This window comes from Babylonia areolata, chromosome 30 (assembly GCF_041734735.1).
Source record: "Babylonia areolata isolate BAREFJ2019XMU chromosome 30, ASM4173473v1, whole genome shotgun sequence".
In the NCBI taxonomy this organism is placed as follows: domain Eukaryota; kingdom Metazoa; phylum Mollusca; class Gastropoda; order Neogastropoda; family Buccinidae; genus Babylonia; species Babylonia areolata.
In genome coordinates this window covers 3,991,889-4,005,166 of record NC_134905.1, presented here as the reverse complement: position 1 = coordinate 4,005,166, position 13,278 = coordinate 3,991,889, and the positions used below count along the sequence as shown (strand labels likewise).

At 47.1% G+C, this 13,278-nt stretch overlaps 1 protein-coding gene across 7 annotated transcripts in view; it reads left to right on the top strand.

Moving 5' to 3' along the window:
• The window catches only part of LOC143275326 (filamin-A-like), a 218,166-nt gene that overhangs the window by 51,735 nt on the left and 153,153 nt on the right, over positions 1–13,278 (top strand). For 4 of the 7 annotated variants that reach the window (XM_076579343.1, XM_076579345.1, XM_076579350.1 and 1 more), the window contains 2 exons: positions 1,067–1,254; positions 11,470–11,769. In XM_076579343.1, the coding sequence (XP_076435458.1) occupies positions 1,067–1,254; positions 11,470–11,769 (488 nt within the window). Of the gene's footprint in view, positions 1–1,066; positions 1,255–8,185; positions 8,240–11,469; positions 11,770–13,278 lie in introns of all 7 variants that reach the window. The other 3 variants (XM_076579347.1, XM_076579348.1, XM_076579346.1) reach the window with 2 other exon arrangements.

Sequence of the window (13,278 nt, the reverse complement as noted above, 5' to 3'; positions counted from 1 at the left end):
TGTTGTTGTTGTTGTTCTTCCTTCTCTTGTTGTTGTTCTTCTTCCTTCTCTTGTTGTTGTTGTTGTTGTTCTTCCTTCTCTTGTTGTTGTTGTTGTTGTTCTTCTGCCTTCTCTTGTTGTTGTTGTTGTTCTTCCTTCTCTTGTTGTTGTTGTTCTTGTTCTTCTTCTTCCTCTTCCTCCTCCTCCTCTTGTTATTGTTGTTGTTGTTGTTGTTGTTCTTCTTCCTTCTCTTGTTGTTGTTGTTCTTGTTCTTCTTCTTCCTCTTCCTCCTCCTCCTCTTGTTGTTGTTGTTGTTGTTGTTGTTGTTCTTCTTCCTTCTCTTGTTGTTGTTGTTGTTCTTCTTCTTCTTCTTCCTTCTCTCGTTGTTGTTGTTGTTGTTGTTGTTGTTGTTGTCTTCTTCTTGTGTGTGTGGTTGGCAGCTCACCTTTGTTTTACTTTATTTCAGTATTAAGACACACACTTCAGCTAAGCGACCCTGTAGACTTCAGCTGCAAACATTTCAGAATTACAACATCAACAACAACAACAAAAACACACACACACACACAAATCAGTCCACACCCCCCCTCCCTCCCCCGTTCTCAAACCACCACCATCACCATCACCCATGATGATGCACACACACATGTGTGTGTGTGTGTGTTGTGTGTGTGTGTGTGCGTGTGCGTGTGTGTGTGTGTGTGTGTGCGTGTGCGTGTGCGTGTGTGTGTGTTGTGTGTGTGTGTGCGTGTGTGTGTTGTGTGTGTGTGTGTGCGTGTGCGTGTGTGTGTGTTGTGAGTGTGTGTGTGAGTGTGTGTGTGTTGTGTGTGTGTGAGTGTGTGTGTGTGTGAGAGAGAGAGAGAGTTCTTCTTTATTTTATTTTGTATCAGCATTAAGACATACACTTTGGTTAAGCGGCCCCTTAGACTTCAGCTGCAAACATTTCAGAATTACAAATAAAGAGAGAAAAAAAAAAAAACCCAGTAAAATCCCAGTCCACATACCCCCCCCCCCCCCCCCCTCAAACCGCCACCCACTCTTACCCACAATGAATTCAATGCGTGTGTGTGTGTGTGTGTGTCTGCAGGTCTGGACGCCGGGAAGCGTCTAGGAATCGGACCCATCATCACGGCGGGTGAGATGGCGGACCCCGAAGGGGAACACCTGGGCATCATGGCCTACGCGGCGTACTACACCAAGCTGAAGCCCGTCAAACTGGTGGCCAAACCACCCACCTTCAGTGGTAACCTGGACAACGCTTACGTGGCCGTGGAGGTAGGAGGCCATTTTGTTTTTTTTGTTTAGTTTGTTTGTTTGTTTTAATCTTTTAAGATTTCATGTTTGGGTTGGCCGTTTTGTTATAGTATCCATAAGAAATCATATTGTTAGTGATTCTGTTTTGCTTATGTTTGTTTGTTTGTTTGAATATTTAGAGATTTTTTTGTCCATGTTTGGGTTAGCCGTTTTGTTACGCAGTCCATAAGAAGTCGTGCTGTTAATGATTCTATACCACACTACTATACTGCACTGGCTCTTAGTGCTGCAGCCTTGGGGGACTAGTTAACCTTTGGGAGCCCTCCAAACGCCGACCGTCCTAAAACCCTCTTGTCCGAGAGAGTAGGGACGTAACCTGGGCAAGACACTCTCCGCTGTGATCAAATTCCAGCCCAGATAGTCGGTCGGAGACAGCAGTTAACCTCCTCTGCTGTTCTGATGGTCAGTGGTGGGACACGGCTGACTATCATACCACATCACTGCATGTTCATGCTGAGGTGGTGTGCCTTTTGCGTTGTTTAGCTTCCTTTCCTTCTTACAGTTTACCGTTTTGTAACCTCCCTTGAAAAAACAGTTGTTATCGTTTATTTCTCGTTTGTTTTTTTTGGGGGTTTTAAGTTGCATGAGAACTGGAAACTCTAGTAGAGCATTTGCAGAACGCCAGTAGCACTCTCACTAAGCATAGCTGTAAAACCCCAGTAGAACAATAGCAGAACACTTGTAGTACTCTCACTAAGCATAGCCGTAAAACCCCAGTAGAACAATAGCAGAACACTTGTAGTACTCTCACTAAACATAGCCGTAAAACCCCAGTAGAACAATAGCAGAACACTTGTAGTACTCTCACTAAGCATAGCCGTAAAACCCCATTAGAACAATAGCAGAACACTTGTAGTACTCTCACTAAACATAGCCGTAAAACCCCAGTAGAACAATAGCAGAACACTTGTAGTACTCTCACTAAGCATAGCCGTAAAACCCCAGTAGAACAATAGCAGAACACTTGTAGTACTCTCACTAAACATAGCCGTAAAACCCCAGTAGAACAATAGCAGAACACTTGTAGTACTCTCACTAACCGTAGCTGTTCTTCTTCTTCTTTGTTCGTGGGCTGCAACTCCCACGTTCACTCGTGTGTGCACGAGTGGGCTTTTACGTGTATGACCATCCCCCCCCCCCCCCCTGCCATGTAGGCAGCCATTCTCCGTTTTTGGGGGTGTGCATGCTGGGTACGTTATTGTTTCCATAATCCACTGAACGCTGACATGGATTACAGAATCTTTAACGTGTGTATTTGACCTTCTGCTTGCATATACACACGAAGGGGTTTCAGGCACTAGCAGGTCTGCACACATTTGACTTGGGAGATTGGAAAAGTCTCCACCCTTTACCCACCAGACGCTGTGACTGAGATTCGAACCCAGGACCCAGAGATTGAAAGTCCAACGCTTTTAACCACTCGGCTATTGTACCCGTCGCATAGCTGTAAAACGCCCAGTAGAACAATAGCGGAACGGTAGTAGCACTCTCACAAAGCATAGCTGTAAAACTCCCCAGTAGAACAATAGCGGAACAGTAGTAGCACTCTCACAAAGCATAGCTGTAAAACTCCCCAGTAGAACAATAGCGGAACAGTAGTAGCACTCTCACGAAGCATAGCCGTAAAACCCCTGTGGAACAATAGCTGAACATTAGTAGCACTCTCAAAAAGCATAGCTGTAAAACCCCTGTGGAACAATAGCGGAACAGTAGTAGCACTCTCACAAAGCATAGCTGTAAAACTCCCCAGTAGAACAATAGCGGAACAGTAGTAGCACTCTCACAAAGCATAGCTGTAAAACACCCCAGTAGAACAATAGCGGAACAGTAGTAGCACTCTCACAAAGCACAGCAGTGAAACTCGAGTAGAACAGTAGCAGAACACCAGTAGCACTCTCACAACGCATACATGTAGAACAACAACAATAGAACAATTTTTTTTTTTTTTTCCTTCTCAAGGCCTAAGTGCGTTGGGTTACGCTGCTGGTCAGGCATCTGCTTGGCAGATGTGGTGTAGCGTATATGGATTTGTCTGAACGCAGGGACGCCTCCTTGAGCTACTGAAACTGAAACTGAAACTATGTTTCCTATGCACATTGCAGACATTAATCAACTACTGCACAGAGTGAAATTTGAGCTTGGTATGTACAGCTTGAGGTTGAAATATTATCATTTCTCATCGATTGCAGCACTGAGGAAACTCGTTAACAAAGTGTGCGTGTGAGGTGTGGTCTAGCAGAATCGCTGGACAAAATCTCAGCCCTTTTCAGTCGATGTTTAGACTTAGACTTGGCTTGAATCAAACTGCCATGAATTCTGACTTCTGATGGATTGCGTCAGACAACACAATTAAATCATTTTTTAGGCATTTTCTGTTTGATGTCTTCCCCATGGATTGGACCCCTGGTTTCGTAGTAGCTGTGTAGTGCGTGTGTTGTAGGTGTGTAGCAGTAGTGGTGAGGGGGGGTACACATCATCCTGCATGTCAAGTGTGTACATTGGGTGGTCATGTGTAACTGCACGAATGCAAGCTCTGTGTGGTGGGTTAATTTCAGTGGTGGATGTACCCGGAAATTATTATATACATTATGCGTGGTATGTTAATTTCAGTGTGGATGTACCCGGAAATTATTATATACATTATTATGTACTTAAAGTTTTTTGTTTTTTGTTTTTTTTTATCTTTTTCTCCAAGAAAAGATATATCAGAGAATATTGAAGTCTGGATTCTTTGCACTGTCCTGTGTTCTATGAATGCCAATCCTTATTTAAAAGATTTGTTTCGTTTTCAGTGAAGTTGTAAGTTCACAGTTTTTATTTTCCGCATTTTTTTTTTTGAAAATTTCGTTTTCTTGCAAGTTGTTTTCACCTTTGTTGTTGTTTGTTTGTGTGTGTGTGTGTGTGTGTGTGTGTGTGTGTGTGTGTGTGTCTGTGTGTCTGTGTGTGTGTGTGTGTGTGTGTGTGTGTGTGCGTGTGTGTGTGTGTGTGTGTGCGTGTGTGTGTGTGCGTGTGTGTGTGTGTGTGTGTGTGTGTGTGCGTGTGTGTGTGTGTGTGTGCGTGTGTGTGTGTGTGTGTGTGTGTGTGTGTGTGTGTGTGTGTGTGTGCGTGTGTGTGTGTGTGCGTGTGTGTGTGTGTGTGTGCGTGTGTGTGTGTGTGTGTGTGTGTGTGTGCGTGTGTGTGTGTGTGTGTGTGTGTGCGTGTGTGCGTGTGTGTGTGTGTGTGCGTGTGTGTGTGTGTGTGTGTGTGTCTGTGTGTGTGTGTGTGTGTGTGTGTGTGTGTGTGTGTGTGTGTGTGTGTGTGCGTGTGTGTGTCTGTGTGTGTGTGTGTGTCTGTGTGTGTGTGTGTGTGTGTGTGTGTGTGTCTGTGTGTGTGTGTGTGTGTGTCTGTGTGTGTGTGTGTGTGTGTGTGTGTGTGTGTGTCTGTGTGTGTGTGTGTGTGTGTGTGTGTGTGTTGTGTTGTCAAGCATTATATGATCTTTGTCCTCGGCCTTTCATGTTGTGGTGGTAAATTGTTGTTTTTTTCAAAAACTTCCCCTTTGCTTCGCTTGACTGGCTTTTTTGTTTTGGGTGTTCAGATATGCCCCCCCCCCCCACCCCTCCCGCCCCCCTCCCCCACTCCCATCCCCTCCGACTCCCCCTCACTCCCCTCCCCCCCCATCCTTCCTCCATACCCCTCCATCCCCCCCCCCACTCCCCCTCCCTTCCTCCCCACTCCCCTCCCTCCCGCACCTCATTTTGATTTTCTCCCAGGGATGATGATCGGTTTTTCTTGTGCTTGTAAGTGTGTCAAGGTTTGAACTCCAAACACTCCCATCCTTCTTTCACCACATGCTTTTCCCATCCATCCATCCCCCCTCCTCCCCCGCACTGCCGCCACCACCTGGCCCCCTCTCTTCCCCCTCCCCCCTGGCTTTCCTCTCTTCCCCCATCCCACTCCACCTGGCCCCCTCTCTTCCCCCCCCCCATCTACCTGGCCCCCTCTCTTCCCCCCCCACCCCCCTCTACCAGGCCCCCTCTCTTTCCCCCCCCTCTACCTGGCCCCCCCTCTCCCCCCCCCCTCTACCTGGCCCCCTCTCTCCCCCCCCTCTACCTGGCCCCCCCCCCCTCTCCCCCCCCCCTCTACCTGGCCCCCCCCTCTCCCCCCCCCTCTACCTGGCCCCCTCTCTTCCCCCCCCCCCCTCTACCTGGCCCCCTCTCTTCCCCATCCACCTGGCCCCCCCTCTCTTCCCCCCCCTCCCTCCTGGCTTTCCTCTCTTGCCCCCTCCACCTGGCCCCCTCTCTTCCCCCCCCCACCTGGCCCCCTCTCTTCCCCCCCCTTCCCCCTGGCTTTCCTCTCTACCCCCCCCCCTCCACCTGGCCCCCTCTCTTCCCCCCTCCTTCCCCCTGGCCTCCTTCCCCCCCCCCCCTCCACCTGGCCCCCTCTCTTCCCCCCTCCTTCCCCCTGGCCTCCTTCCCCCCCCTCCACCTGGCCCCCTCTCTTCCCCCCCTTCCCCCTGGCTTTCCTCTCTCCCCCCCCCTTCCCCCTGGCCTCCTTCCCCCCCCCCCTCCACCTGGCCCCCTCTCTTCCCCCCTCCACCTGGCCCCCTCTCTCCCCCCCTTCCCCCTGGCTTTCCTCTCTCCCCCCCCCTTCCCCCTGGCCTCCTTCCCCCCCCCTCCACCTGGCCCCCTCTCTTCCCCCCTCCACCTGGCCCCCTCTCTTCCCCCCCCTCCACCTGGCCCCCTCTCTTCCCCCCTCCACCTGGCCCCCCCTCTCTTCCCCCCCCTCTCCACCTGGCCCCCTCTCTTCCCCCCCCTCTCCACCTGGCCCCCTCTCTCCCCCCCCCCTCCACCTGGCCCCCTCTCTTCCCCCCCCTCCACCTGGCCCCCTCTCTTCCCCCCCCTCTCCACCTGGCCCCCCCTCTCTTCCCCCCCTCTCCACCTGGCCCCCTCTCTTCCCCCCCTCTCCACCTGGCCCCCTCTCTTCCCCCCCCTCCACCTGGCCCCCCTCTCTTCCCCCCCCCCCCTCCACCTGGCCCCCTCTCTTTCCCCTGGCGTGCTGTCACCATGTCTTGTGGAGTGGAAGGTATATTGTGAAAATACACTACATAATTCAGCTCATTTTGCATGTGGTTGATTTTTTCTTGTCTACATGGGCAGTCCTGATGTGTGGCCTTGTTCGGCTGGCTGGACTGTAGGGTGCGACAATGTCAAGTACATTTTGCATTAACTCTTTCAGTCCTCCGCCCCGGCATTGTCGTTGCATCAAAATTCGTTTCATTGAAATGGCGTAGATGTTCCTACATGACAGGCGCAATAGCCGAGTGGTTAAAGCGTTGGACTTAAGGTCCTGGCTTTGAACCTCAGTAATGGCGCCTGGTGGGTAAAGGGTTGAGAATTTATCTGATCTTCCAGGTCAGCATGTGTACAGACCTGCTAGTGCCTGAATCCCCTTCGTGTGTTAAACATCCTGTAATCCATACCCAGCAAGCACAGCCCCGATAACAGAGTATGGCTGCCTACTTGGCGGGGTAAATAAAACAAAACGGTCATGCATGTAAAATGCTACATATCTGAGTGTATATGTGTGCGTGCCTGAAACCTGATTGAATGACACAGGAAACGAATGATGAGCGCCCACCAGTGGCAGCTGTCAGTCAGCTCTGGCCAGGTAGACAGCCTGTTGTGCAAATGACTCCGTGTTTGTAAAGCATTTAGAACTTGGTCTCCGACTGAGGATAGGTGCTGTATGAATATTCATATCATTCATTCATTCTTCATCCTTCGTATGCATAAAATCACAAGCAAAAGGAGCTAGCTTCTAAAGCATTTTCAGCTGCATTCCCATGTGCCAGTTTGGAGGAAAAAACCAAGTCAGTATCAGCATATCTTCTCCGTTTTTCGGCATCAGTACGGCAAGGGCACCTGCCGAGACCGAAAACTAAATATATTCTAAATATATTTCTGTTTAATAATTACGATGTAATAATCAATTGCAATGTTTTTAAAAGCGAATATGTGAAATGCTTTTATTTGAGAATATATGTTTATTACTCTTGCTTAATCAAGTTATCCGCGTGTGTGGGGTGGGTGGGTGGGGGGGGGGGTGCGGGTGTGTGTGCTGATTATCTGGTTGTGGTTTTCCGCAATTCATCTTTATTCTTATCTTATCTGTCTATTATAATTAATGTGCAGTATAGTAGGCTATGTTTATAATTATATTCAAATAATGTTTCTTAATTCTTTCTGTTTTTACATTAAGAATACTAGTTACTACCTGCAGTGTGTAGATGTATGTATGAAACGATGTATGTGATATTTTTTACATTTGTATCTTCGTAATATTTGTAGGGGCTGTTGTTGGCTTTTACAGTTATGGTCCCCATGTTGTTTACTTGTCTATGTTGTGATAATGCACCTGACCAAATTTCTCCAGTTGGAGATAATAAAGTTATTCTTATCTTATCTTAACTCACTCAGTACGGCCAGTCCTCTCTTCTCCTCTACTCAGACCCCTCGGATGTCCAGTGGGTGTCTGAATGACCCAACCTTTAGCTTCCGTCGTCAGAATTGTGGTATTCTTTGTCAACATTCACGTCTTCAGTATAACAGCCTTCCGCTTGCAATATTTTGATGATGGTAATTGGGGTGAAACGCTGTTAACGTCGTCTCTTTCGCCATTCGTATGGAGAGAGTTAACTCCATGGGAATGAATGGGTTAAGTGACTCTCCCCAGGTGTTCTTCTGCTGTCTGGCGCCCAGCCTGTTGTAAATAATGACTCAGTGTTTGTAGAGCGCTTGGAGCTTGGTCTTCTGACCGAGGACAGGCGCTGTATAAGTGGTATCCATATCATTATCATCATTACTGAATGTTATGTTGTCGTATCACCGCAGCGCTCTGATCTTAATGCCTTCAGAAGCAGAAGGCGGTGCTGATGGTGCTGCTCCATGGTTGTAGGTGTGCCAGGAAGGTATCGCAGCTTTCCTTCTCCCATACACCTCCCCCCCTCACTCCCCCACCCACCCACCCACCCACCTACACACATTCCTCTCTGTCTTTCCCCTGTCCCTGCTTGTGCCCCATATGCTGTGCTGATTGTCGTTTTCCAGGACTGTCATTATTGCCTTGCTTCTGTTGCTGTGTCAGATGCGTCCTGTACTCTCAGTGCTTGGTTTATATATCAGAAAACCCATGAAAGCTTACCGTCGGGTCAACAGTAAAGTGAGAGCTGTATGATCAGCGGTTTCTTCCACACTGCAACGGGAAGACATTTACAGCTTAGCGTTTCGTGAAGGACTATGACTCTTCATACTCTGAAGCAAGATTGCACGGACCCTTTAGTGCTGCAGTTTTTGGGGGCCAGTTGGCCTTTGGGGACCATCCCAACACCGACTGTCCTGAAGTCCTCTCGGACTGAGAGAGTGGGGATGTAACTTGGGCGAGGCACTCTCCACCATAATCAAATTCTAGTCCAGATAGTCGGGACTGTAGATGCCTCCTTTGCTGTTCTGATGGTCATAGTCAGACACGACACACTGTCATACATTGGACAGTAATTATTGTCTTGTTTCTGTTTACTGTGTTGAGTGTGTCCCTTACTGTGGCTTTTTTCAAACAGAGTAATTATAGAACAGCATGTCAGATTAACTCCTTGACTGCTGCTGACCAGTACACTCCTCACTGAAGGGCTGTCACCTCACTGAGATCAGACAGAGCTTACAGGTCAGGGCTGTCACCTCATTGAGATGAGACAAGAGCTTACAGGTCAGGATGTCAGTGAAGGGCTGTCACCTCACTGAGATAAGACAAGAGCTTACAGGTCAGGATGTCAGTGAAGGGCTGTCACCTCACTGAGATAAGACAGAGCTTACAGGTCAGGATGTCAGTGAAGGGCTGTCACCTCACTGAGATAAGACAGAGCTTACAGGTCAGGATGTCAGTGAAGGGCTGTCACCTCATTGAGATAAGACAGAGCTTACAGGTCAGGATGTCAGTGAAGGGCTGTCACCTCACTGAGATCAGACAGAGCTTACAGGTCAGGATGTCAGTGAAGGGCTGTCACCTCATTGAGATCAGACAGAGCTTACAGGTCAGGATGTCAGTGAAGGGCTGTCACCTCACTGAGATAAGACAGAGCTTACAGGTCAGGATGTCTGTGAAGGGCTGTCACCTCACTGAGATAAGACAGAGCTTACAGGTCAGGATGTCTGTAAAGGGCTGTCACCTCACTGAGATCAGACACAGCTTACAGGTCAGGATGTCAGTGAAGGGCTGTCACCTCACTGAGATCAGACAGAGCTTACAGGTCAGGATGTCAGTGAAGGGCTGTCACCTCATTGAGATCAGACAGAGCTTACAGGTCAGGATGTCAGTGAAGGGCTGTCACCTCACTGAGATCAGACAGAGCTTACAGGTCAGGATGTCAGTGAAGGGCTGTCACCTCACTGAGATGAGACAGAGCTTACAGGTCAGGATGTCAGTAAAGGGCTGTCACCTCACTGAGATGAGACAGAGCTTACAGGTCAGGATGTCAGTAAAGGGCTGTCACCTCACTGAGATCAGACAGAGCTTACAGGTCAGGATGTCAGTGAAGGGCTGTCACCTCATTGAGATAAGACAAAGCTTACAGGTCAGGATGTCAGTAAAGGGCTGTCACCTCACTGAGATCAGACAGAGCTTACAGGTCAGGATGTCAGTGAAGGGCTGTCACCTCACTGAGATAAGACAGAGCTTACAGGTCAGGATGTCAGTGAAGGGCTGTCACCTCACTGAGGTCAGACAGAGCTTACAGGTCAGGATGTCAGTGAAGGGCTGTCACCTCACTGAGATCAGACAGAGCTTACAGGTCAGGATGTCAGTGAAGGGCTGTCACCTCACTGAGATAAGACAGAGCTTACAGGTCAGGATGTCAGTGAAGGGCTGTCACCTCACTGAGATCAGACAGAGCTTACAGGTCAGGATGTCAGTGAAGGGCTGTCACCTCACTGAGATGAGACAGAGCTTACAGGTCAGGATGTCAGTGAAGGGCTGTCACCTCACTGAGATGAGACAGAGCTTACAGGTCAGGATGTCAGTAAAGGGCTGTCACCTCACTGAGATCAGACAGAGCTTACAGGTCAGGATGTCAGTGAAGGGCTGTCACCTCACTGAGATAAGACAGAGCTTACAGGTCAGGATGTCAGTGAAGGGCTGTCACCTCACTGAGATGAGACAGAGCTTACAGGTCAGGATGTCAGTCATTTTCTGTATTTGGACTTTTACCTTTTGGGATTGGATTACTTTTGTTCAGGATAATCAGTTACACTGCTTATGAATGCACAAAACTTAGTCAAAACAGAAATCATGCCATGCTAATCCTCTTTTACCAAGGGGTTAATGCTTCAACGACTGTGAAAATCTGGAGTCAAACCCCAGTCTCACCATTTCTCCCATATTTGTATGAAAAATCCAACTGAGCATCTAGCCATTTTGAACAGATGATGAATCAAGGCCCCGTGTGCAGCACACGCTTGACGCACTGAAAAAGAACCCGTTGCAACAAAAGTTTGGCTCTGTGGGAAAAGTCTGTTGAAGAAATCCACTCTGAGTTGTATTTGTATTTGCGTTTCTTTTTATCACAACAGATTTCTCTGTGTGAAATTCGGGCTGCTCTCCCCAGGGAGAGCGCGTCGCTACACTACGGCGCCACTCATTTTTTGGTATTTTTTCCTGCCTGCAGTTTTATTTGTTTTTCCTGTCGAAGTGGATTTTTCGACAGAATTTTGCCAGGAACAACCCTTTTGTTGCTGTAGGTTCTTTTACGTGCGCTGAGTGCATGCTGCACACAGGACCTCAGTTTATCATCTCATCCGAATGACTAGCGTCCAGACCACCACTCAAGGTCTAGTGGAGGGGGAGAAAATATTGGCGGCAGAGCCGTGATTTGAACCAGCATGCTCAGATTCTCTCACTTCCTAGGTGGACGCGTTACCTCTAGGCCATCACTCCACTAGGTACACAAATATAGAAGCACGCACTCAGATCCTGACTAACACACTGGGTTGTGCAACGTGGTCAGGCATCTGCCAAGCAGATGTGGTGTTGCCGTTTCATGGATTTGTTCCGAACAACAGTGACGCCTCCGTGAGAAACGGAAACGGAAACGGAAACAAAAGATTAACACCACACCTCTGTATCACCGTCCCTGCCTGTAACTTTCAGATCAAAGAAGAGGTGAAAACCCAGGCGCAAGCAGAGGCGACGAGACAAGAGGAGGAAGTAGAGGAGGAGTTGAGTGAAGCGCACGAGGCGAAAGAGAGCGAAATGGTGGTAGAGAGGCACCGCGGCCAGGGCTATAACTTTGAGCAAATGGTGGCCATCAATGCCGAGGACTCGCCCACCAGCGAGGGGTTCGATTCTCAGTCCCCCCGCAGCGAGCCGGATGAAGGAGAGTTCCCAGACGCCGCGGCGATTCGCACGGTGTTTGAGGGCACCTTCGACGATGTCATGTGTCACCAGGAGGTGATTTTTGTTTTTCTTCACAAGGGTGACAGGCGGAAATCGTTTTGCTTTGTTGGTTTTTTTTGTGTTTTTTTTCATGTTCCCCTTCTTTCTGCTTGTCAAAACCACTTCTTCGGCTGTGTGATGAAGCTAATGCTCTTGTTGTAGATGGCGCTGTGAAGCATCGGCACTGATGTAGGATTACTGTACATAATGCTTTGTAGGTGTTGCTATTAAAAAAAATTTAAAAAAAGAAAACTTGTTACATTCACATCCCTGCACTTCACAAACTAAAAGAATCTGTTCACTTGATGAACGCACATAATGGTGTACAACTGGAATCTCAAGACAGAATATTCTGATTTACACATTGTTAACCCCTCGCATGAAAAAATGCCTTAGACTGAAACAGAGAAAAAAAAAACTTGGCAGAATTATCCAGTATAACATTGCACACTCTTAATCCTTTGATCATCGATATTGGAATGTATAGAATGTAAACTAAAAAGCCAGTTTAATATATGATATTATGTTGATTACCAACAGTCCTTGAATTACTAACATTTATCTGTATAAGACACAAGCTAAAAAAAAACAACATACTCAACATGACATTGATTAACTACTTATATTCTTGGAATCATTCACACTTACATATGTATGTAACAAAAGCTTACTCCCTCCCCCTGAATACCCAATATGATATCAGCCACTAATATTTCTTGAATTATTAACATGTATCTGAATAGAATACAAGCAACAAAAACACAAAAAACAAACAAACAACAACAACAAACAAACAGAATACCCACTCTGATATTAATCACTAACATTCCTTGAATTATTAACATTTACTTGTATAAAATGCCAGCTTGAAAAACCCCAGAATACCCAGCATGATATCAGTCACAATTATTATTGTATTAACATTTATCTATATAAAATACAAACCCACCCCCCTCCCCGGAATACCCAATGTAATATTAACCACTGATACCCTTGAATTAATCTTATTACACATAAGTACATAGCCAGAAAAATACCTTATATGACATTAATACTAATGCTTAATCCTAAACATTTAGCTGTGAAAACTTTAGCCAAAAACCAACAGTGCTACTACAACAACAGAACACCCAATATGATAACTTTGAAATTTAATTCCCAGCTGTATAATAACCAAAGAAAAACCCCCCACAAAAAAAACATAAACTGAACACCAAGCATGATTTCAATCACCAATAATCTTTGAACATTTAACTGTTAGCTGCATAAACAAAACAGTAAGAACAGATAAGAAAAAAAAATCCAATATTGTATTGATCATTTGTCAGCCTTGAATTGTTACCTTCTAGATTAATAAATGTACATATTGAACACCCCCCCCCCCCCCACACACACACCCCACACACACACACCATTAGAACATCTGCTATATATATTTTTTTAAAATTTAAATATGTATATTTGAACACAGACTTTATTCCAGTGGCAGGAACATTTCTTTCACACATATTGATTTCTAATAAT